The 25,561-nt window shown below is 42.6% G+C and overlaps 1 protein-coding gene across 1 annotated transcript; it reads left to right on the top strand.

Annotated features, from left to right (window-relative positions):
* Positions 1-18,014: 18,014 nt before the first annotated feature.
* On the top strand, positions 18,015-25,487 carry LOC137147990 (ferritin light chain-like). Its single transcript, XM_067540400.1, has 3 exons — positions 18,015-18,387; positions 23,203-23,349; positions 24,361-25,487. The coding sequence occupies exons 1-3, from the start codon at positions 18,220-18,222 to the stop codon at positions 24,856-24,858; spliced, it is 813 nt and encodes a 270-aa protein (XP_067396501.1). The 5' UTR covers positions 18,015-18,219; the 3' UTR covers positions 24,859-25,487.
* Positions 25,488-25,561: the final 74 nt, after the last annotated feature.

Below are 25,561 nucleotides of genomic sequence, written 5' to 3'. Positions count from 1 at the left end.
AAGAATTTCTCATTGTGAAACATTCTATAATCAAGCACAGATGATGTTCCCTGAGATAAGTCTCTTGAAAAGAAATTATTCTAGACAACTCGGGCATTGCGCTGGATAATTTATCTCTGGATATAATATCTCTGGATATTTTTGATATGCAGGTAAGCCTCTAGGTTTTGTTCAATTGTTTGTTTTGTCTGTATGTTTTTTTTAATCCTGCTAAGTTATTGGCTCCACTGGAACACTGAGCAGAGCCGGCACTAGTCATAAGCAGACTAAGCAATTGCTTAGGGCCCCAAGCAGCTCAAGGGGACCCCCTATTCAATTATTATAAGAACTTGCCTGTTTTAGTATTGGGGAGGGGGGGATATTTCTGCTTTAGGGTCCCCAATGGGCTAGCAGCAGCACTGACAATGAGTTCCACAGTCTAATTCCACAGATTTCATCCAAGACCCTCCACTTATGCCATTTTCCACTTCAATACAAGTGGCAACCAGAGTTTCACTGCCTGGAACTATCTAGGTATTATAAGGCCTTCAGCAGTGTGTCTGACTGCCTAGCCCAACTCAAATAGATTTCATTGTTCTGAATCTGTGTAGAGCGCTAGTCTCAAAGATGAACATTCAGAATAAGCAATTAGGATCTACCCTATCATACTTATTTATTGTCAGGAGGAAATGTGCTCCTGCTTCCACTCCCACTGTAACATACACCCACTGACTGTGGTGCTCTGTCCCCCTGTAGTGGTGAACAGGCCGCCCAGGGTGTGCCTACATTGCACAGAAAAACCAATTGACTGGGGCTCATGGGGCGTGGGCTAAAAATAGCGGTATAGATGTTCCCCCTCTGCCTGGAGCCAGGTTTCAGGGCCCAGGCTCCAGCCTGACTGGTAATGTCCATGCTATTGTTAACCCTGCAACCTGAGTCCCCAGGAGCCTGAGTCAGTTGACTTGGGTTCTAAGACTTAGTGCCACGGCTTTTTTTCTGCAGTTAGAAAGAGCCTTGGCTGTAGCATAGGTGGGTAAGAAAGTTGCTCTTTTAGCTCAGTCAGTAGAAGCTCATGGTTTTATATCCACAGGTCCCAGGCTCAATCCCTGCCGCTAATGATCCACTCAGGACATTGTGTTACACCATGTATCCTATACACTTTACACACCTGTTAATTAGGGGCTTGATCCAAAATCCACAGAAGTCCACAGGAGTCCTTCCATTCACTTCAAGGAACTTGGGGTCAGGCCCTGGCTCCTTTTCTTCTTCCACTTCCTCAGTCTCTCAGCAGCCACAGATTTTTGTTTTTAAATAAAAAAAATGTAGTGATCAGGGAAAGTACTAGGTTATCGGTGCTTGAAACTACCCCTGTGGACCAGGCACAGCCAAAAACAGCAGCAGTATAAATGCTCCCAGCTATCTGATTTTAGAGGGATCACTTCTACAGTGAGAAAATGGCTACTCCAGTCTCCATGCCCATTTAATTTCTTGTGTCATTACCAAGACCTCTAGCAAAAGTCCCAAGTCTGGGGAGGGCGGCTTCAGTGCTGTGGTCACCTGTCCTCTCAGAAGTGAACTGAGGTGACAACTCATTTCACATACACCACTTATCTGCTGTCAGAGGTCCACAACTGATCTGTGCTGGATTCAGATTTAGTTCCATGACGCTGAAAGAGTGCATGGGCCAGAGTCAGTGCCCTGCTTGTCTCCCTGTGCATCACTCAAATGCGTAGAACTGATCTAGTCAGCTCCTTCTCCTCCCCCTGCAGTCCCAGGGTAGGGGAGAGAGGACAGTGTGCTCCAGCTGGTGGATGGCCCTTTGAGGACTATTACCAGCTAGTGCAAGTTAGAGCAGCTCCTAAATTCTTTTACCATATAGTAGGACTGGGATTAAATTGGAGAGAAGCAGGAAGCCATAACCAGCTTTCCAATGCCTCAAAACTTATTTTCTCTGCTGCAGCGATCTCAGTCACATCAGCAAATCTAGCCCCATGTTCCAGTATCAATCTCAGCCATCCACCCCTTCATTTTTTCCTTAATGATTACATGTAACCTAGTTTTGTTTAAAATAATTTAGAAAGCATCTTTTTTTAAGAATGTGTCGCCACTGAGTTATAAAACTGTAAGAGAAACAGAAAGAAAGCAAACCACAGATTTTTGTACTAATGCAGTTTTCAGCCACATTAGCACAATGGGAAACTACTATGGGGACCACGAGACTATTTTAATATGAGATCCATAGAAAGCATTGATGTTTGTACATACAGGTACATGCATTCAGAAATGGTATTATATTGATTTACCTATTATACTGAGTCTTCAAGCATTTTATTTACTAAACACTGTGGTGTATATACTAGGAAGTCCTGATACCTTGCCAGAGGTGTTTAGAGAACTGACTAACTAATTTGGCACAAAAATGTTGCATAATTGTATGCTCTAAAAATAGAGAGCTCAATTTTACAGAAAACAGGAGGAACTCTAGCAAATAGCAATCATGGTGAAGCAGTACAGAGTGCATCAGCAGCCTTCTCAGCTGACAAAACCCAAGGATTCTTCAAATTCGTAAATACAACTGCTGGGAGACTATCCTCAGCTTCGCTAGACTGCCAGGTTCCATTTGAAGCTTTGACTGCAATGCTGACCACAGTTCTAAGTCAGGAATCAGAGCAGCAAGTGGCATTTTGCAAATGTACAAAGGAGGCCAAATTGTTTAGTCACGCACCTGTTGTGCCCACAAAACCCCACATTTGTGCAAATGCACATCAGAGGAGTACAAGCCCAATTGTTTGCACATGAAATTATCCAATTCGTGTCCAAATGAAGGATGAAGTTGTGACTTGGGTTACAACTTGGGTTACAACTTGGTTATGTCCCCTCGCTTCCACTTCCAGACCTTGGGTGTGCCTGCCAGTGCAACTAATCTCATAGAGAGTGTTAGATTACTGTCCTCAGAGCAAGGGGGAAGCAGGGAGAGAACTGTCAGTCACATGGGTGTTTCTGAGGCACAGGATCTATTGGGGCAGTGAAGCTTACTATTTTTAAACATTTATATTGAGGTAGCATGTGTATACCACAACCAGTTTGGGCTCCATTGTGCTAGGCACTGTACAAGTATATAATAAAATGCAGCCCTTAGCCTAGAACCTTTATGCGTTGCCCCTACTCAGGGCTATGCGCTGACACTTTCTTGAGGTGCCCAAAATGACAGGTCACTGTGTAACCTGCTAAACTGGGTGACAACTCCTGCCCTCCCACCCTAGACAAATGTCTCAGGACACTGCCAGCCCTTACTTTGCCTTGCAGATAATACTTGGTGCACCCTAGTTCCTGAGCCCCCTTGAAGGGCATTCCCCTGGAGCATCCAGCGCTGTCATTGGACACTCCCAAAAATCACCAAGGCCACTATCTCCAAAGAGACAATGTGTACACAATGTTGTTTGATTCAACTAAAAATTCACACTTTGCTTCATATTACAGCTCTGAGATCTACCTACAATAACATAAAGAGAAGTTTATTAACAAAGATAGTCTTAAGTAATACTGAATAAGGAAAGTGAAAACAGAACTGGTTACAAACAAAACAAAAATTTAACACTGCAAAGAAACTGAACATAACTTTAGCAAGCTACACTTCTTTGGCAAAAGCAGTTTTCTCACCCTCCAAGTTTTTACTGTAGCGCTTGCTGATTTTCAGTCAAATCAGGATCCATATTTGGATAACAAAATGTCCTTTTGCTGTTTCTTCTGTTTCTCCAACTTAAATGTATTTGTTTCCAGAGTCAAGATGAACCCCTGGGGTTTGGACTCCAGTGTCTTCCCATGCTGATCTCACATGCCCACTGCAACCTGGCTTTTCCTGCTGACTTCTGGACAAATACAGCTCCAATTTTATTTGGCTCCACAATGCTCAATTTACATTAGAAACTAACTTCCCTCCTGTCTGAGAGAAAACTGGTTTCTTCCTTTGTTTTGTTATAGACTTTAAAGCTAAATATCAGTAAGTATCCATAATTCCTCATATAGTGTTAATATATATGTTTCACAATGATATTAATGAGCAGTGTGTTTCTGGCTTTCATTTAATACCTTACAAGATACTACATGTTGTAATAATATTTGTCTAATGAAGAACTTAGGAATAGTGGCAGGGTGGCTAATGGGAACCAGGATATGGAAGTAGAAATTACCAAATCCAAGGTGGAAGTCAAACTCAAACAGCTTAATGGGACTAAATCAGAGGGCTCAGATAATCTCCATCCAAGAATATTAACGGAACTGGCCACATGAAATTGCAAGCCCAAGAGCAAAGATTTTTAATGAATCTATAAACTCGGGGGTTGTAGCCAATGACTGGAGAATTGCTAATATAGTTCCTATTTTTAAGAAAGGGGAAAAATGATTTGGGAAACTACAGGCCTGTTAGTTTGACCTCAGTTGTATGCAAGGACTTGGAACAACTTATGAGAGAAAATAATTAAGGACATAGAGGTAAAAGTAATTGGGATAAAATACAACATGGTTTTACAAAACATAGATCATGCCAGACCAGCCTGATCTTCTTTGAGAAGATAACTGATTTTTTACACAAAGGAAATGCTGTACATCTAATCTACTTGGATTTCAGTAAGGCATTTGATACAGTTCCACATGGGAAATTATTAGTTCAATTGGAGAAGATGAGGCTTAATATGAGAATCGAATGGTGGATTAGGAACTTGTTAAAGGGGAGACTACAACGGATCATACTGAAAATGAATTGTCAGGCTGGAGGGAGTTACTATTGGAGTTCCTCAGGGATCAGTCTTGGGATCAATCTTATTAAACATTTTTATTAAAGATCTTGGCACAAAAAGTGGGTGTGTGCTAATAAAATTTGCAGATGACACAAAATTGGGAGGTATTGCCAATACGGAGGAGGACCAGAATATCATACAAGAAGATCTGGACGACCTTGTAAACTGGAGTAATAGAAATGGGATGAAATGTAATAGTGCAATGTGAAAGGGCATGCACTAGGGACTAATAACAAGAATTTTTCCTATAAGCTGAGGATTTATCAGTTGGAAGAGAGGGGGGAGAAAGATCTGGGTGTATTGTTGATCACAGGATGACTAGGAGTCGCCAGTGTGATGCAGCCATGAAAAAGGCTAATGCAATCCTGGAATGCAACAGGCGAGGCATTTCCAGTAGAGACAGGGAAGTGTTAGTACCATTATACAAGGCATTGGTGAGACCTTATATGGAATACTGCGTGCAGTCCTGGTCTCCCATGTTTAAGAAAGATGGAATCAAACTGGAAAGATGCAGAGAAGGGTTATTAAGATGATCCGAGGAATGAGAACCTACCTTATGAGAGGAGGCTCAAAGACCTTGACTTGTTTAGCCTAACCAAAAGAAGGCTGAGGGGAGATATGATCGCTCTCCATAAATACATCAGAGGGCTAAATACCAGGGAGGAAGAGGAGTTATTTAAGTTAAATGTCAATATGGACACAAGAACAAATGGATATAAACTGACCATCAATGAGTTTAGGTTTGAAATTAGACAAAGGGTTCTAACCATCAGAGGAGTGAAGTTCTGGAACAGCCTTCCAAGAGGAGCAGTGGGAGCAAAAAACCTAACTAGCTTCAAGAATGAGCTTGATAAGTTTATGGAGACAAGTTAACTTGATAAGTTTATGTTGAGACAGCCAACAATGTCATGTAGCCAATCTGCGACTGATAGCAGAAAAGAATGCCAATCCCTGGTGATGGGATTCTAGAAGGGGAGGGCTCTGAGTTATACAGAATTATTTCCCAGATGTCTGACTGGTAGGTCTTGTTTAAGGGGTCAGGAAGTAATTTTCCCCTGAGTCATATTGGCAGAGACCTGGGGGGGTGAGGGGTTGCCTTCATCTGCAGCATAGGGCATGGGTCACTTGCAGATTTAACATAGTATAAATGATGGATTCTCTGTAACTTGAAGTCTTTAAATCATTATTTGAGGACTTCAGTAACTCAGCCAGAGGTTAGAGATCTATTACAGGAGGGGGTGGATGAGGTTCTCTGGCCCACAATGTCCAGGAGGTCAGACTAGACCAGTGGTTCTTAACCTTTCCAAACTACTGTACCCCTGAAGCCTGAGTCCCACCCCCATGGGGCTGAGGCATGTAACTTAGTTTCATGGCGCCCCTGTGGCTCCAGGCAATTGCCTTTCTTGCCACCCCCAATACCAGCTCTGCACTTGCGACCCCTCTAAACCCCCAGGTTGAGAAACACTAGACTAGATGTTCATATTCATAATGGTCCCTTCTGGCCTTAACGTCTAAGAGTCTATGAGTGAGCATTAATGGATGTCCCCCCATACCTCCTGGTCAAAGAAAGGCCATGTCCCCTCCTGCCTCCCTCCTCCTAGTTCTTCCAGCCTGGCAGCAGTGGCAGGAGCTGAAGGAGGACACTCTGAGCTAGTGAGAGGGGTTCTTATTTTATCAACAATAGCTAGAAGAAATGAGAAAAAATTCTTAACCTGTCAGGTCCCCATGCCCCCTGAGAACCTTGTTGTGCCCCCAGTGGATTCACTTTCTGGTATGAGTCACTGCTCCAAGTCTCTTCAAGGAACAGTTAATAGCATCCCTAATAATATAATGCCATGAATATGGGACATCAAACCATGTATGGGAGAAGACAAAAAGTCAGTGAATGCTGAAGCATCAGTATTTCTCATTAACATACCAAAAAATGTGCTAGGTACTTTACAGAAAAATACAAAGAGACATGACCCTGTGATAAACTGTACCCCTCTGACCATCTTTTTTACAAGACTATGATAAATTTTGTACAAAGTATGCCTTGTGAAGTATCATTTGGAAACTCATAATCTGCTGAACATTATTGTCCTGGTAAAACATGTGCAGCAACATTGTATGTGAAGTTATAAGATTGTACGGTATAACATTGTTGTAATATGTTCCAAAGTTAGAAAGGCAGGCCCAAACCAGTTTTTGAAAGACAACAACACACTGGCACTCCAGCTAAGTATTAGCATAATCAGATGAACTATTATAGTCTATCACCTAGTTAACCGGCCATTCTGTGGCAGGAAGAAGGTTGTGAGTGAGAACTTTACATATTGGCAATGGAACAGCTGGTAGCTTCCATGTAAAATGACTGCCTGTCGCCTGAACCCCAGCTAGAGATAATCCTCAAAGAGTGGTGAATGGTATAAGAATGGAGGACACACAGCCAATACTGACTTTTGTGCCTCATTACTTCTAATCTCTTAAAATGTATCTTTCTGTAGTTAAAAAAAACTTATTTTATCTAAACCAGTGTGTTTTTGGATTGAAGTGTTGGGAATCTCCACATGAGATAACAAGGCTGGTGCATATCATTTTCCATTGATGAAATGACAGACTTTCTATGAGTCTGTATTGTCCAGAAGGAGAGAACTGGGCAGTTCAAGACATGCATTTCTGGGGACAAGTCTGGTATTGGTTTTGCTGCTGTTGCCCTGTATGTAATTCATGAGTGACTGGCCAGAGCATTCATGTAATTCAGTGGGGAGTGATTTTTCATGCTACCGGATGTGCGTGAGCAGGACCAGAAGTGATTTGTTCTCACAGCAAAGCAGTGTAAAAAGCACCCCAGGTTGGAGATTTAAGAGGACACAGCTGGTCAGCAGTCCAGATAGTACTCTGGGCAATGTAACAGGCCCCTAGCCCTAAAAAGCTGATTATTATTTGTATTACAGTAGTGCCTTGGGACCCCAGTGCAGGATTAGCAACCACTGCACTAAGCACTGTACAAACATATAACAAGATGACAGTCCCTGCCCTTATAATCCATGCACAGGTTAATTTCAGATGTAATGTGCTGATTGAGAGTAACAAACAATAGGGAGGAAATGGGATGAGGAAGGACAAAGTTACAGCAAAGGGATCATGTAGTTACTCATTTAAGACATATGCACATCTTTATGGCTTAATTTAAGAAATCCCACAAGCAGAAGGGGATGAGCTGAACCCCTACATAGTTCAAGCACACTGGTTATGCCTCATCACTGACAAAGTACTGCCTCTTCTGTGGGCTTCACAGGATCCTTGCATGAGTCCTGGTGAGGACAAGGTATGACTGCCTTTTACCACTAGAACCTCACCCCTTGCAGATTTTCTGCTTCTGAAACAGACAAGAGGCAAAAAGCCAGCATTAGCTAGGGAGGACCAATTCAGACACTCCAGACCAGCAAAACTAAACCATTAAGTTAACACAAATTAGAAAAATCTATACACCTGCTCTGCAACACAAGTGAAAATTAAGCTGTGTTTGTATTTCCAAAGCTGTTATGAGCTTGTCTTCTATATTTGTGTTTTATACCCAATGTAGATATGCCAATGTGCTGCAGGCAAATTAAGCTTAAAGTAAAGGACAGTTTTAAAATGGGTTAAGTTCCACAGGTTTCTATATATAAAACAGGCATTTCACAATATCCGATTGTTGAAATGTCCCTTGAATAAGAACTTTATCATCAGGCTTGTGTGTTAATGAATCTATATGGAACAAAAACAATACTGTTTCCAGGATCAGGACATTAGTTGCAGAAACAATTTCTCAGCTTTATCAGACTATGACTATCAGGCAACAAGTAAGTGGAAAGAGCAGAACTTCAATGATGGCATAATGGATCTTTCAGCTCCAGGCAATGAGTCTCATCATTGCTTACTAGGACAATGTATGCTGTGGCCATGCAAAAAAAATCAGTGGCCACCAGGAAACAGAAGAAAATCTAACACCCTCTAGAAAAGGAGATGGAAATATGGTAAATTAAACTTTGGAAGGGAAATGAAGGCTTTCATTTCAGCTGAAGACTGGGAAAAGTAGACATCTTTTGTATGCCATCAAAAAGAGATTCTGAGTGTAGGCACCCTGTACTTCTAGGGTCTTGGGAATTTTACAATTAGGAAGATCCTGGGAGACTACAATTCCCATGATGCCTTGGGGAAAAAGGAGAGAGACTCCTCCCCTTCCAGGGAGTGAGAAAAAAGCATGTGGGGGAGTTCAGTGTGGTACTGGGGTGGAGCGAAGCTAGAAGCTGTTGGCTACTGCCTGCTGTGCTGCCAGAGTCCCAAAGCGGCTGCTGGGGTCCCAAGGCTGCTGCTGAAAGTCTGCTGGAGCTTTGATTGAGCAGGGAGCTTTGTGGCATTGCCCAAGCCAGGGCAGGAACTGAGCCTGGAGCTGACTGAGGTGGGCCTGCAGTGAAGGTGGTGTGAGTGTCCCCCCACCCTTTTGTTTGGGGCAGGGCATGTAAAGGAATGGGCACAGCGGAGAGACTTTGGCTGGGCCTGAGAAGAGGCAAAGGCCAGGACTGCAGACATTTGGTTGGGTCAACTCCAAATCTCCAGCTTGATAACTGGGCTGAACTGATACACTGAACCAACAGAGCGCCGTCTCCTTCTTCAGATCTTCAAACACACCAACACAAGCAAGGGGTTAGGGCTCTGAACTCTAGGGGAGTGTACATTCTGGAGGAGGGATAGATAGTGGCAGTGTAGATGCCAGTTAGACAATTTTCATTTATTACTGTATACTATTTTTATTAATTGATGTATTCAACTGCCCCTGTGGATTTAAAATAATAGTGATGTTTAATTTCAGTCTGTTATGCCATTTTTATTTAATTTGTTAAGTAAAGGTGTGTTAACTCTAATTTAAGTATATTGGATGTTTAGTTGCATAATTGCAATTGTTGAGTTAGACCTATATCAGATTATTATAATTATTAGACTAGGTTTAGTCCTGGAAGCTCCCAAGGCCCGCTATTGAGCGTATGCAGGGGCCAGCCAGGTGGAGGCACTGCCAATTTTAAATTCCTTTAGAAGTAAAGGGACTGCAGCAGAGGGGTGGATAGAGGATTCCCACCTATGCTACATCATCACTAGGGTACTCAGGATCTCCTTTGCTGTTAGCAACCTTAGGCACCCTTGCACACCGGTGAGTGTTGCCTGCTCCCAAGTAACCCAGAAAAAGAAGGAGGTTACATGAGCATAGGACTTCAATGCGACTACTCACTTTAGTAAGGTCTACTCGTATGTGCGCACACATGCACACTCAATCAGCCATTAGTTTTCAACAAATTTCAGTCCAAAAGTTGGGGCCCAAACCTGCTTCCATTGAGCCAGTGAGAACAAAGCCACTGGTTTCAAAAGGATCAGGATTTAACATTAAGAAACCATCACCATTTTCTTTAACATTGCTAACACACACTGATGTCTGTAGCATTACAAATATTCAGTGTTAACGTTTCTGAGCTTTTCACATTTCCCAGAAGTTTAGATGACACAACAGAAAAATATTTCTCAATGGGTTCCACTTGAGGCCTTAGTCACACCGGTCTGGTCATCTCATAGTCATACCATATTTTGCTGATGACCACTTTTACTTTAAAGAGGCCTGAAATTCTTTCCTTATGTTTTGCTAGGCAGTAATCCCCTCAAATTCCAAGGTGCTTTTCATGTCACAAGTCATATAATGTAATCAGTCAAAGAAACAACTTGGAAGTGCAATCTGTTAACTTATTCTCTGCTGCACAAAGGAAAGCAAAAGCAGAGGTATTGGGGCAAGAATAGTGAGTGCATACCTTTTGATTACATGGGTTTTCTTATAACTCTATTCCTACTTCCTGATGATGAGTTTAGGTTTCACTCGGCCAATGACAAAACAAAATCATGAGACCAGATGAAATCAGATTTACAGGGCAAATGTGTGACAGTTTTTATTTTGTGCTTTTGCCCCACAATTTTCATCATCGCCACTGATGGGCATTGGATTTTACTCCAGCAAACAGAGGTGTAAACAAGTACTAATAAACTGAGATGTAAGTTTGCAAAGTGCACACAACTGCTGCTGTAGCCACAAAGTAGTTAAAAGATGACAGAAGTAAGAGAAGCTAAAAGCCTCCTACTTCTCATGATTAAAGACAGGCAAGTTAAACCTTAGGAACAGTAAATGTTCAGTAAGAATGAAGTTCAGATTATACAAAAGTAGCTTGAGGATACTAGCTTTAATGGGAGAGATCAAGCTGTAAGTAGAAGATGATCATGGTGAGCCAAATGCTTGTATTAGCAGAAAGGATATTTTTAGGTGATTGGTTACAGCCCACTGACAACAGGAGAAAATCCTTATTGGTATGTTATGCCAAAAGAGTAGAAATGGAATGAAAGCATTGGGGTCTCTTTTGTTGTAATTGTAATTGCAGTTCTGGAGGCCGTATGTGATGGCATGGCTTCAGTCATCAGATATAGTTGCATTTATTTTACTTAATGTTTCATGGCAAAACAGCCCCAAGACATCCAACATAAAATAGCAAGGGCTAGATTCACAAAAGGAGATAGGTGCCTAACTGCCACTTCAAGTGCCTAACTCCAAAATTTAGACCCTCAAGTCTCCTGTTCAGCTACCATCTAACCCTGTTGGCACCTGAATGCCCATCATATCTAAGTATCCACCAACAAAGTCCCCTAAAATACTGAAGCCAGGCATTTACCTCAGTGCCTAAGCACCAGCTGCATTCACAAACTGGCATTCCCCTTCCTATCTCCCCGATAGGGCCTGATCTGGTAAATTTGCTCAGAGGCAGCCTTAGAGCACAGCTACTAGATTGGGTCCCACCACAAAACACAACTGGAGGAGGAAAAGCTGTTACCAGCATCACCTTTATAGCAGTGAATAGAGCACTCACCCAGGCTGTGGGAGACCTAGGTTCAAATCTTTTTTCTGTCAGAAGTGGAGCAGGGTCTCCCACTCCTAACCAGTTAGGGGTACCTTAACCAGTGGGGTATTCTAGGATGGGTTTGTCTCAGTCTCCCCCATTTGAACTGTGCCACTTTGCTTAAATACGTGAATGTTGATGGGCCAGAGTGAGAATGCCCACTCACCTGGAAGGGGGACACCTCGATACCAGTCCCTGTCCAATGAATATTTAATTAATTATATAAAGTGGAATAGCTTCCATGGGAAATATTGAGAGATCCTTGCTACCACCACCACCCCCTCGCCTCAGAAGACTCCATAGCCCAACAGTGAGGACACTGAGGTGGGAGAGGTAGGTTCAAGTCTCTGCTCCACACCTGGCAGAGGAGGGATTTGAACCCCCATCATGGGTGAGTGCTATAATTATTGGGTAGAAGGTGGGCAATGTCTCCCTGGATTTTTTTTTTTTTTCTTTGCAAGGAAGGGCTGACCTGGCTTAGCCCTGTAACTCCAGCAGAGGATTCATGGCCGTAAATCTGAGCAGAGGGAGGCACCTAACTCCCTTGAGAGTTGAGGGTTAGGCCACGTCCCTCTCCTCAGTATTTCCTTTTTGGCTAGGTTGGGTGGCTCCCCACTCAACATGCAGGCATTTGTGAATCTCATTCTTAGGCTGCGGCTACACTGAGGGGCCGCCATGAGATCAATTTCTCTGGATTGACTGAGCAGTCAGTGAAGACCCACTCAGTCAATCCAGAAATCGACGTGCTAAGACCACCTTCACAAGTGGCGTAGCGCTGCGTCGACGGGAACATGGTTCCTGTCGACGCAATGCAGTGAAGACAGCGCACAGAAGAGGAGCAGAGAAGTTGATGGGAATTACGCACGTTTTTTTGCGTAGCTTGCGTAACTCCCGTCGACTGCCACCAAATCTCGGAAGTAAGTGTAGACAGGGTTTTAGGCACTTAACTCACCCCAAGCACCTAACTGGGCACCTTACTATGGGCTATGGATTCCAGTTGGCAGCAGGGCGCATAAAGTTAGGCATTGCAACACTGTGTCTATGTTGTTGGGTTTTTTGATTTAGCCTCTAGGGCCCCAATTCAGTAAAACACTTGGGCATATGCTTAATTTTAGGAATGTGAAAAGCCCCAGATTATGGGAATGGTCTGAGTTGAAACAGGCCCCCAGTACAAGTTAAGTACTAGTTTGTAATGGCTCCCTATGGAACCAGCTACACCAGCTGCTTTGAGGAAACTGGTATTGAGCTGGCTGTATATCCACTGATAATTCTCTCATGCTAGGGCAATTCCACTTTGTGAATTTATTGCAGCTTTAAGATTACTGTGTGATGCTGGATTTTAGTGTGGGAATGATCTGACCCAGACTCATTTGCCCCATGAAACCCATACACAGAGATTACAAAGTGGGTTCTAGCTTTCCCAACATGAGATATACAGATATTGGGATTCCTAAGGTTTTCATCCTTCCCTTCAATTTCGGAGGGTGAACCTTCTCTTCCTCTTAAAGCCCAACTTCACAGAGCAGCTGCACTTCTCCTGTGCCAAGTGGAAATACTGTAACTAAGAAAATGAACAGGATACAGTACTACTTGAAAACCAAGTCACAAGATCACAAGTGTTTGGAGGAGTGATGCAAGCTATATCTCCCTCCTTCCGGATATGAATAGCATCAACTCTTTGACACCCACAACATCCTGTGCAGTGAGTACTGAGGTTATCCTGAAATGGAGCTCTTCCATATTAAATTTGATTGTAGTGCAATTTATGTGGTTCAACTTGTCTTCAGTTCTGTGGTACACAACACAATAAGTACTGAGAGTTGTAGTAATCGGATAGTCTTGTTAAGACAGTGAACTAGGACTCAGGAGATCTGGATTTTGTTTCCAGTTCAGCCATAGACTTTCTAGGTGACCCTGAGCAAGTCATATAATTTCTTTGTGCCTCAGTTCTCAATCATTAAAATGGGATAATATTATCCTTCCTCACAGGAATGGTGTAAAATAATTAATTCACTAAGATACTACCATAAAAAAAGACCAAGAAAGAGGGGGTGATTTTTTTCTTCTGAGAATCTACCTGCCTTGCATTATCCTGTTATATCAACACTTTGTATCTTGACCCTCTGTGTTATTAACCTAAAGGAACACTGCTTCATTGATATTATGATATAAATGCAAAGTATACATCTTTTATCAGAAGATCTCAAAGCATTATTGTAAAATGGCTAAGCATTATTATACCTATTTCACAGAAAGGTAATCAGAGTAGCTTGAACTGGAGGAGTCAGCATGTACATATAACAGTGTCTGTCCTGAGTTACTGTCTAGTGCGCCAAAATTTCAGCCTTCATTTTTGAAAAAAGAAGGGTGGAAAAAGGAAATCTCATCATGACAATACATTTCAAAATATGAGCTGAATGTAACTGTTGCAGTAAGGTCTCCCTGAGACAACAGCTCTGAAAGGCGTAAATTGCTCCTCTTCATCATAATGGGATGTTCATGGAGGTTCCCAGTGAAGATTAGTGATGGCTGAAAATTTTGCACTGAACTTCCTTTCAATGGAAAATGGTTTTTTTGATAAAATGGAATTTTTCATTTAAAATATTTGGGTTTTCATCAAAAAAACCCCAAGATATTTTGGGGTTTTTCTATGAACTTTTTTTGAAGATAGTTTTCATGTAAATATTTGAATTTTTTAAAATTTTCATGGACATCTTTTGGATGAAAAAAGTCATTTGCCAACCAGTTTTAAATATCGTAGACCAATACATGCTGGCTTGCATTTTATATATATATAATATTACTATTCATTAAGCATAAATATTATAGCAGTTATATAGCCTAAATTGGCCTCTACTTCCATTATAATCCTGTTCACTTATATTAAGTGTCTCATAACACTTTGTGTTAGCTGAAGTAAGCTTTGACTTAAGTAGATAAGAAAGTTGTCAGGATCACATCATATGATTATTTTACCATAGCAATTGGTAAGGAGTTATTCTTACAGGCTGGTACTGGAATGTCCCAAAGGAAGTTTTTCTCTGCAACCATGAAGGCTAGAAACTTTTTTTTAATGGAAGACAGGCTTCTCATATAATAAGATTCAGCAGCGGAGGCTTTAAAAAAAACACCAAATTTTGTTGCACCAAATATTCTCAACAATCATCATGAGATGATCTGGAGGCTATAATGGAGCACAAACTGAATATGTCAAAAATGTGATGCAGTGGCTAAAAAGGCTAATATCATTCTGGGGTGTATCAACAGGAGTCCTGTATGTGAGACACAAAAGGTAAATGTCCCACTCTGCTAAGCACAGGTGAGGCCTCATCTGAAGTGCTGTGTCCAAAGGAAATTTTTAAAAAATGATAAACCTGACCTATGAGGAAAGGCTACAAAAACTGGGCATGTTTAGTTTTGAGAAAAGAAGACTGATAACAGTCTTCAAATATGCTAAGGGTTGTTATAAAGAGGATGGCAATCTTTTATTCTCTATGCCTACTGAACATAAGACAAGAAATAATGGTTTAATCTGCAGCAAGAGAAATTAAGGTTAGATATTAAGAAAAACTTTTTATCTAGAAAGGTAGTTAAGCCGTCGAATGGGCTTCCATGGGAGGTTGTGGAATCCACGTCATTGTTTTTAAGAGTGTTAGACAAACACCCTGTCAGGGATGGTCTAGGTTTACTTGGTCCTGCTTCAGCACAAGGGACTGGATTTGATGACTTCTCAAGGTCTCTTTCAGCCCCACATTTATACAATTCTATTACAATACTGACATTTATTTCACAGCTGAAGAGGAAAGGCTAATGGAATAAACCCTACTAAAGGAGAGCCAATCTGTGCATGCTCTGCTTGGTTTCTCAATCTACTGCAAGTGGTGTCACATTGGCTTAAAATAAGAATTTAAAAGAGTACTCCTCCCATCTCCTCCTTCCCTCCCACCCCATTTTAATCCTTGACTGAAACACAACGAGGCCAAGCAACTTGCCCAAGATACCAAGCAAGTCAATGGCAGACCCTGGAGTAGAACCCAAGAGTCCTAATTCCCAGAATATTGCTCTAAACATTAGAGGGAACACTCACTTCTCCATCAGGAACTTTACAAAAATTGTAGTGTATTGTGACATGTTTCTCTGTTTCATCACAAATCCACTTTTCTTTTGAAATTACTGTAATTTATCAAGGTACATATTACAGAACCATCACCATGCCGGCATAACCCCACAGTGTAGATGCAGCCTAGTCCTACAGAGACAGGAGAGGTTTTTCTGTCGCTGTAGGAACACACGACCTCCCTAAGCCATGATAGCTAGGCCAATGCTTCTGATGATTTAACTCCATCTGCAATGGGGGTTAGGTCGGCATGGCTACAGCACTCATCTTTGAGCTTCTACATTGACCAGGTGTGTACCAGGCCTTACCCAGGCACAGGGAACGTTTAAACACATATTTAACTTGTAAATAGTTCTATTGACTTCTGTAGGACTATTCAAGTGCTTATATAATTAAGTTTGTGCTTAAGTGTTTGCAGGATAGGGGTTACATTCTCCTTATTGGAATCTTTTATTTAATTTAAATAAAAACTGAAGACTCTGCAGTCACCCCTTAGAAGTGTGAATAAAGATTATTTAAATATCTTAAAAGATGTAATACTGAACTACAAGCATATGTTTTAGATTCACATTTTTTCCACATTTCCTTTTTTATGTGACTATTCTCAAATTATGGATGATCCACCTTATGTAGTCACATCTAATAACAATTAGAACGTGCAATGGAATAAAGATTCACACCAGTGGAATATTTATTAATAGACTTTGGGGGGGAGTAGTTTATTTAATCTATCACCTGATTTACTTAAAAAAATATTCCATAGAATAAGATGTCATTAAGCTTATTTTACAGAAAGTCACTGAACAGAAAATTATCAACTTTGAAAGGTGCTGAGATTAATCATGCTTCAAGTTCATTGACTTCTGCACATTTTACTTAAGGGTTTACTTTTAATAATGTACAGAGATGCAGCTATCATTATATACGATAAAGTAACAGATCAAGTTACCCTAGAAATATATGAACGTACCTCAACGGATAATGTCCTAAAATGTGTCTTTAGTTGGCACTGCTGGCTTTTGCAATTCTGTTATCCACATCTCTAAAGTTTTAAATTTAAAGTAAACAAAATATAAGTAGATTGGATCTCATAGATGGTTTAATAGACATATATCCAATACAAATGTATGTGTGCATGGTTTTGCAAGACCTGAAGTTGAGAAAACGCTGAATGTTGATTCTGATGGCTCTTGCTATTGTAAGGTCACACCTGCAGGTGTAAGCATGCACACTATTTCAATTGTATGAGAGTGGAAGATGGGCTTAAACTAGAACCTCAGATGTAATGGGGCAGATACTCAACAGGTGTAAATCAGCATAACTGTTGAAGTCAGTGAGACCACAGCAGTTTCCACAAGTTGAAAATGTGGCTCACATCTATCACAGATTTGATTAAAACCCTTATTTGTTTTGTTTCTTGGTTGATTTGTTTGATGTTCAGTTTTCTTGTTTGTTGTATCCCTGTAAGTTTGTGGAGTTTATTTTAAACATTTATTCAGCTTGAGTGTTGGGAAAGAGTGCATTTGATAACATGAGCTCAGATGAGTCATGATATATGGCAGTCAAAATCTTCACCTTCTTGTTAGCGTAAAAGTAATCAAACCTGGGGATTTAAAGGATGAATCAGAATCCAAACTTTCCCAATGTCAGCCGGGTTTTCACCTGGCCCAGTTCTGAAACAGCACTGAGCTGCAAAAAAAAAATCTAATTGGAGCCTGCATCTCAGGGTTTGCTTCGGGCCCCATCTGTAATTCAAAGGTTGCAAAAGGTCTTCGCATTTGCAGAGCGCTTTCAGGAAAGGGTGAATTCCTTGTAGATCGAGAGCTCTTGGGCCAACCTGAGGCGCCATGGCCCTCAACCTTGTGCAGCCCTCCCAGACGGGGATGGTAGCACTTTAAACCGGTTTGCGCAGGGGGCCAGAGCAAATGGGGCCCATGCCAGACAGGCCCAGCAGGCTCTTTTCTGGGCGCTGGGTAATACAGAACTCCTTAGAGTCGGTGCATGACACGGTGGTGCAACGGCGACCCCCCCCCCCCCGGGCGAGGAGGCAGGTCAGGGCAGATTCCCGCGCTGCGGGCGGTGCATTAGGGCGCAGCTAAGCGCCGCTGAGGCGTGTCAGGTACCGCTGGGGGGGGAGGGTGCGGCAGCAAGGTGCGCCCCGCCCAGGGGCCCAGCGCTTCCCGCGCGCGCCGGCTATATACAGCGCGGCCGGGGCTCGCGGCGCCCAGCGCTTTGTGTCGCAACAGCGGAAAGTTCCTCCCCGGCGCGTCAAGAGGCCGCAGCCGCGCGCCAGGAGCCGCCCAGCCCAGTCCCGCGCGGGCGGCAGCAGCGCCGCCAGGAGGAGAGCTCGCGCCCGCGCCCCCGCCCGAAGCCCGCCATGGCCGAGCCCCGGCTGAAGAAGCCCCGGGGCAGCCTGCCCGCGTGCCCCGGCTACCGGCTCGTGGCGGGCAGCCGGGTGAGGCAGAGCTTCCCGGCGGCGGTGGAGGAAGGCCTGTGCGGGGTCACCAGCGCCGTGCTGGAGTTCTCCTACCGCCTCCAGGCGCTGGTAAGGCGGCGGCGGCAGCGCCCGCCCGGCTGCAGCTGCTGCCGTCCGCCTCCCCCCGCACCTCTGGCTCTGCTTTTTTTCATGCCATCGGCTCCCCTCCAGCCTCCTTCCTTCCATCCACGCGGCCCCAGCCGCCCTGGTTCGCTTCCCTTTTCCCCGCCTGCTTCCATCCCCGCTGCTTCCCCAGCCAAAGCGGGCCAGGCCCAGGGTGGGCAGTGCCCTCCCCCGCCCCCTGTTTAGTTTAGCTTAGCTTTTGGGGCAGCTTTCAGCCACCCCTCTCGAGGGGTGCAGGAGATATTCCTTTGTGTGCCCACAGCTGTGCAGCATGCTCTGGCACCAAGGTGATGGGTGCTTTGGAGACACAGCTGGTCTGGCAGGCCTTGTGTTGTGCTAGATCAGTGTTTCTCAAACTTTTAAGTAGCAAGTACCCCCTGACTTCTGAAAATGTTAATAAGTACCCCAACACTGAATTTTCTACAGGATTTTATATTTACAAGCTAATGCCAGTGATATGTTGGAAGAAGGGCTGAGTATATAAGGCAGTGATATGACAGATTTCAGATCTAGTGTGGGTAGGGTTACCACTTTTACACCAGGGGTGCACAACTCAACTATGTACATGGGCTAGAGGCGATGTTGGCCAAAGCTAAGAGGCTTTGAGTGGCATGCCAATGCTGGGGAATATAAAGTACCGCGCCAGATTTTTTGCCATAGATTTGAGAGGAGGCAGGGGTAAGATAGAGACAGAGACGGAGCGCAAGAGAGAGAGACACACACACACACACAGGAAAGGAGAGAGAGAGAGAGACAGGAAAAGAGGGTAACTGGTGACATCTGGGGCTGTCCTAGTTATTAGTTTCACTGCTCAGCTACAGCAGTGAAATTGACAATTTTTCTGGGCACTGGGCTTTGAGCCAGGGAGGGGAGCTGCCACCTGGGCAAGTTGCAGGTGGCTGCCGCCTGGCTGCCAGCCCAGGAGGTGGGTGACTACCACCCAATCCAAGCTGTGGCAGAGGAGGCTTCCACGCCAGTTGGGACCCAGGGATGTGGGCAGGCAGCTGCTGCCAGTCTTCAAGCTGGGGCGCTGAAGGCTGTCCCTCGGCTCAGAGCCCGGGTGCGGGTGGCTGCCACCCAGCTGTGAGGCCAGCTTGCGAGACGCAGGAGGTTGCCACTGGCAGCTGGGACCCAGCGAGAAGCAGGAGGCTGCTGCCCGCCTCCCCCAGAAGCTAGCGGCTGCCACCTGCCTCCCAGCTGGGAGCTGGGACCAGGTGGGAAAAGGGCTGCTGCCGTCCAGCTTCCCCAGAAGTCGGCAGCTGCTGCCCACCTCCCCTTCACTCTGTTTTTCCCCAGATACCCCGTCTGTGTCTCACATACTCCCAGTGGTATGCGTACCACATGTTGAGAACCTATGTGCTAGATGCATGAGAGCTTGTGGATGGAGCCTTTTAAAGATACAGATGGGGGAACCCACTTACCGTGAGCTCAGTTCTAATGAAACTCCATTGATAGGGCCAGATCCTAAATTCCTCACTCCCATTTTGCTCACTGCTGGAGTATAATGGAAGTATGGAGTTCAAGATTTGGCGTGTGTAGTAGCATCAAAGTCCCCAATTATTTTTCAGTACATCACAGGGTTTAGGTTACTTTTCTAGTTTGAAGGAAAGTTGGTTAGTTAGTTGAGGATGGGGAAAGGGACATGCAACATATACGTTCTCATAGCAGGTTTAACTTTGCACATTCAGCATACACTAATTTGCACCAGCTGAAGTTGTGGCTCAGTATTTTTAATGACTAGCATGAGTGTTAACATTCAAACCAGATATTTATTTAACAGTAGGCCAGAAATTAATCTCTCACTCCCCCTGTGGTTTCAGTTGAAATTAGCACTATTTCCAGAAGAAGGAATCCATCAGTAGAAGCAAAAGACTGATAAATTCCAAGCTTCTGTTAATTTAATCGTACTAGTTATTTATCCTAATACTGACAACTGTTGGAGGGCTGATTTTAGGCGTCAATGCTGTAGTTTAAATAGATCTTTTCGGTACTAAGGGATCTAAGAGAGAAAATCCAACAGTGCTTAAAATTAAAAAAAAACATGAGACTGCTCCACCACTGAGTTACTTCAATGTTACATTAGTGCAACTCCACTGAAATCACTAGAGATATGATGACAAAACTGTAATAACGCAGTGACAACTCAGTGCCATGTATATTCTGCAAAGCTTATGTGGAAAGCGGGTTTTATAAGATCAGTTTACAAGAGGGGACAAGAATAAAGAATTCTAGCAGATTTGAGGTATATTGCTTGAATGCATTGGAGGTTGTGTGTGTTAAAAATTGGTTGTGTTGGTGAATTAGTGGAAGAACAATTTGTATTTTCCTATGAACATCACTGATCTTGGAAGTGATGACCAGCAAGTAGGATCGATCTTCTTACATGGACTTTAAAAAAAAAAAAAAAAAAAATCTTGTCTGCACTGATGCCTGGATTAAAATAGAAGTCTTTAGTTTTACTCTGAGTAACAAAAGCCTACAACAGACAGGTGAAACAATAACACATTCAGCTGAAATATCAAAGAAATGTGTACTTTACAAAAAACCTATTGGTCAGTTAAGGAACAAGGATGATCAGCACCCTACATCTCATGCCCCATGCTACACTCTTTAGACAAAATGCCCACTGATTGACTGCAGGATCTGACCCTCCGTGTACCTGTGAGACCCTTTGATCAGCTTTGGTGTAAAGCATCAATCCAATAAAAATGAAACGGTATAACTGATAAACATCCACCTGTTAAGATGGTAGAGGTTTGCTATATATATTTATTCTAATACTTGGCACTTATAGCTGGGTCTGGTTGAAAATTTTCTATCAAATTGGTATCAGACAATTCTAATAAATCTGATAATACAGTTCACAACTTTCATAAGGTATATTAAGGTAAAAATCTTAAATCCAGTTAATGAGAAAATATGTAATTTTAATACTTCTCTGTTCTCTTAACTGAGTTCTAGGGATTCAAGAGAAGCTGTTGTGCATTTTTGACTTCTGTTTCTATTTAAAGTAGTACAGTACATTCCTACTGAGGAATGTAGGTTAGTTTCTCAAACTGATTACAGTCCTTCAATAGAGTGCCACAGATGTGGGGGTTTGCTTTTTGGGGGGGGGGTGTAGGTTTGATTCCATTGTCATAAAAAGCATGTTATATTGCACATGTTCTTGGCATGCTTTGTTAGATGGGTGCAGTGGGTCAAAATTAATTATTTAGGCTTTGTGCATGGTCCTAAATGGGAGTTTGGGGGACAGAAGATACAAAATACTAAGAAATGTTCATACCCACAAACACACCTTTTTCTTCCACAATGCATAGGTAGGCCATAGGGCTGCAACAGTCCCTCAGCAGAGACTACTCCAATCCATAGTCTGCACTAGGGGCAACTACTGTGAGAGCCACTGGATCCATGTAGTTGTAGATTCTTTGGCTCCTCGCGTGGCTTGCTCCCAATGCTACCTTTCACATTCTTCATATCAGCCTGTGCAGGGCCAGTGCAGAATCTTCTTCCACGGTGCAGAGGCCCTCATGTGCTGCTGGTCTGCCCTGCACCTTCTTTTTATGGGACTTAAATGGTGAAGAGGTCTTGGTGCTAGCTTTCCACACTTTGGGTACATTCTTGCCGATATGAATAAAACTGACAGTAATAGTAGCATAGTTTAAATCTTGGAGTTTCTGAAGTTACTGCATTGTTTTACAGTCATTAATTCAGAGGAGCAGAATTTGGCCTGTAATATTTTTATATTTATAATAGATATGTGGTACCCTTACATCTGATTGATAGCTATATAAATAAATTAGATGTATATGTGGTATAGTTATATATCACCAGTAATATTTCCCTTGAAAAATTAATTAGTCAGCATTGTCTATATAAGGAAGTTGATAAACTGACGCAGAGTGCTTTCTTGTGTGACTCAAATCTGTTGTTACTTTTTTTTTTTTAACCTCTTTCATATTTCCAAATGTACATATCTTAAAAAGTTAAAGATTTAGCTGAGTGCTGGCTCCTAAGGGGGCCAATCCTACATTCCTAATGCACCCAACATTTCCAGAGAAGTAAATGGAAATTTGGGGTATGCAAGGAATACAGGATCAGGCCATTAGCCATTTCAGTATGCTGTTTTTATTAAAAATAACCCTTTGTCTTGTGGAGTTGTCCTTCAAACTTGGGTAAGTCAATTTTTGGTGGGTGTGAGAATACTCCGCCTGAGAGGAGATTAGGCAAAGGAAGGGAAGGGAGAGCGGAGAGGACAGAAAAAGGGGGTGAAACATAAGGGTGAGAAGTGTGTGGCTGGGCAGCTAAAGTGTTGTGTATATAGGAAAGGGGTGGGATGAAAGTGTACCGGTAACCAATGGCAATGCAGCAAAGGAGAGAAAAGTCAAAAGTTAGCTTCAGGGTGGAGTGAACAATGGTGTGAGAAGGCTGGGATGGTTCCTCCTGGCTGCTGGAATCTGTGCAGAGGGAGAGGAAGCTGATAATTTTGGTGCTCTAGATAGGTCCCTCTGAGTCTGCTCGCTGGTGGTGATTCTGGAAGGGTCTGAATACTTTTCCCCACAGATAGACAATCAAGTTCTGATACAGCTATTTAATTGTTTCCACCAATCAAGAACCCATTTGAAGCTAAAAGTCATAGGAGCATATATTAGATCTGATTTACCAATATTCTGTTGGATATTAATTTCCTCCTGCCTCCCCCCTCTCCTCCCAGCTCCAGGCTTTCATACTATTAACAGTAATTTTTGTTGTTTAAATATGTAGGGTGAAATTTTTGATCAGGCTGATGTGGCACTACCGAACTTTTCAAAGTTTTTCCAGCACCAGGCTAAAGAAGAGAAGGAAGTTGCAGAAGCCATGCTGAAATACCAACGAGAGAGAGGAGGCCATTACTGTTCCAGAATCCTCCAGGTGTGCAGCAGACAAATCTGCTCTTCCATAATCTGCAAACTCATTTAAACTTCTGTTGCATATATCTATCACTCCAAACCTTTGGATCTATACACCATTAGCTTTCCAAATACTTTAATTCCCTTATCATACTCATGTATACTTTTGTTCTTGTTTAGGGATTTATTTATTGTCAGACATGCAGCCCTCACTAGGGTTTTCATTTTTCTAGACAAAGATGAAATGAAGGCACTCATTCATATTTTTCTCCTTCTAATATTTTGCTACCCTAGTCAGTCTGGTGTTTGTTGCTCTAGTAGGGGCAGCTAGGCAGAACTTTTGCCACTGACTCTGAAACTGAGGGCCAGACTCTGGCCTCAGTTCTCTGTGGTGCAAGTCCAGAGCAACTCCGTTGACCTCCTTGGAGTTACTTCAGTTTTACACAGGTATTTGGCTCAGACATTTTAAGACACATTTTAATCTCCTTTACACAAGTATAAATCAAGAGTAACTTGAATTCAGTGAAGTTGCCAGTATAAAATTTTAAGTTATAGGAGAATCAGACTCCTGGGACTTTTGTATCAAACTAGTATCCTATAAAGAGTTAAATGTGTAATACTATTGCATGCCTTTCACAGCATTCATTTATAGCAGCTATGAGTAAATAAAGTTGCCCTTAACTAATTTAACACATTCAGTTTCCACAGTGTAGAGAGGTAGGTTTTAGTTTGTTTGGGTTTTTTCTTTTAAGAATGCACCTCAGTTATATCTGCAGGTATCTGAATCCTTACTGCCTGAATTGAAACATGTTACATTAGCAGTAAGTATACTGGAAGTGTCAGAGTCCGACCACTGACTCTGAAAAAATTTAGAAAACAAACAGAAGTGGAAGGAGCTGTTGCAAAACCCTAGCATCCTTCTGCAAATGCATTTGTTGTATGGAAGACTAAGAGTTTCAGGGAAATAGCAATGACTATGACAATACTGTCTTGCTTTAATATATGAATTCTGTCTTGCTTTTTATGTTTCCAGAGACCAAACTGTGAACACATATCCACTGTGGTGAAGGCCCTTGAAGTAGCATTGGTACAATGGAAGACAGTGACGGGATATTTTGAAGAGCTTTATGCCCTGAGTATTGAATATGCAGACCCCCATAGTGCAAGCACTATTAAGAAACAATTTATTGAACCCAAAATCCAGAAGATCAAGTTGATGGGAGACCTCCTGACCAATGCTCGCAGGCTTGAGTGCTCCCACGATGGCAGAGGCAACCTTGGAGATTACCTTATGGAACGGTTACAGAAGGAGCTAAAAAAAGGCATAGAGACAGATTCTAGTCATCACTGCATCCCCTGTACACCTCTTCAGCAAGGTACAGGGACTGCGGAGGGGTTGCAACGGCCCCCCAAAGAATTCCCCCAGCAGATGAGCAGCATAAGGCCAAAGCATGCAACCCTATGCTGTCCTTCCTCACAATCTCTGTGCAAAGATATGCCAGGGGCAAAACGGAGGCAGGACAGGGAGTAGTTGGAGCACTATGCCTATTCTGGGCCATGGAGCAACCTCTAGGCAGCCATGGGGGAGGCTGATGAAAGCTTAGTCAGCCCCAGGGCTACTTTGGCTCAAATGCAGGAGATGCAATGGTGGTTTAAAGGCCCATGACCCCCCCACCCTTTAAAGGCCCATGACCCCACTCTATTTCCTTGGCTGTGCCTCTCCCAAAGCACAGAATCTAATCCATAACATACCTCCTCCTTGTATCACAGGTATTAAGGCTGCTAGATACATACAATGTCAACATTAATTTAACCTTTCAGATTCTGTTTCCCGAAAGTAACATTTTTTTTTTTTTTTGGAAACCACCAGATTTCTAGGTTTCTTTCCTGTCTTAAATCTTTGATTGGATTATTTTGTGTAAAAGAGGGGTTTTTTTTAAGTATATAAGGCTTTTTAAAATTTTTTAGTACAGAGTAATTTCTATGCTGGAGAAACTATAGCTGTTTATATGGTTAATTACTATATTATATAATAACCGATTGTATAATGTAATCATTTTAAACATTTTTACATAAATCTTAAAAGACTTGTTTTCAAATGAGGGGGATTTCCATGATATTCTTATAATTTTTGTAGCATTATAATAAAAGGATAGAAAGCAGTTGAGTGAATTACTCTTAAGTTATTTCTAGTTCTATACTTCAAGATGAAGGATATTAATGTTTTGTTCATA

The sequence above is a fragment of the Emydura macquarii genome, unplaced genomic scaffold, assembly GCF_026122565.2.
Source record: "Emydura macquarii macquarii isolate MOO-44397 ecotype Brisbane River unplaced genomic scaffold, CSIRO-AGI_Emac_v2 contig_587, whole genome shotgun sequence".
Lineage (NCBI taxonomy): Eukaryota > Metazoa > Chordata > Testudines > Chelidae > Emydura > Emydura macquarii.
The sequence above is the reverse complement of the archived record's forward strand: the minus strand, read 5'-3'. Positions and strand labels throughout refer to the sequence as shown.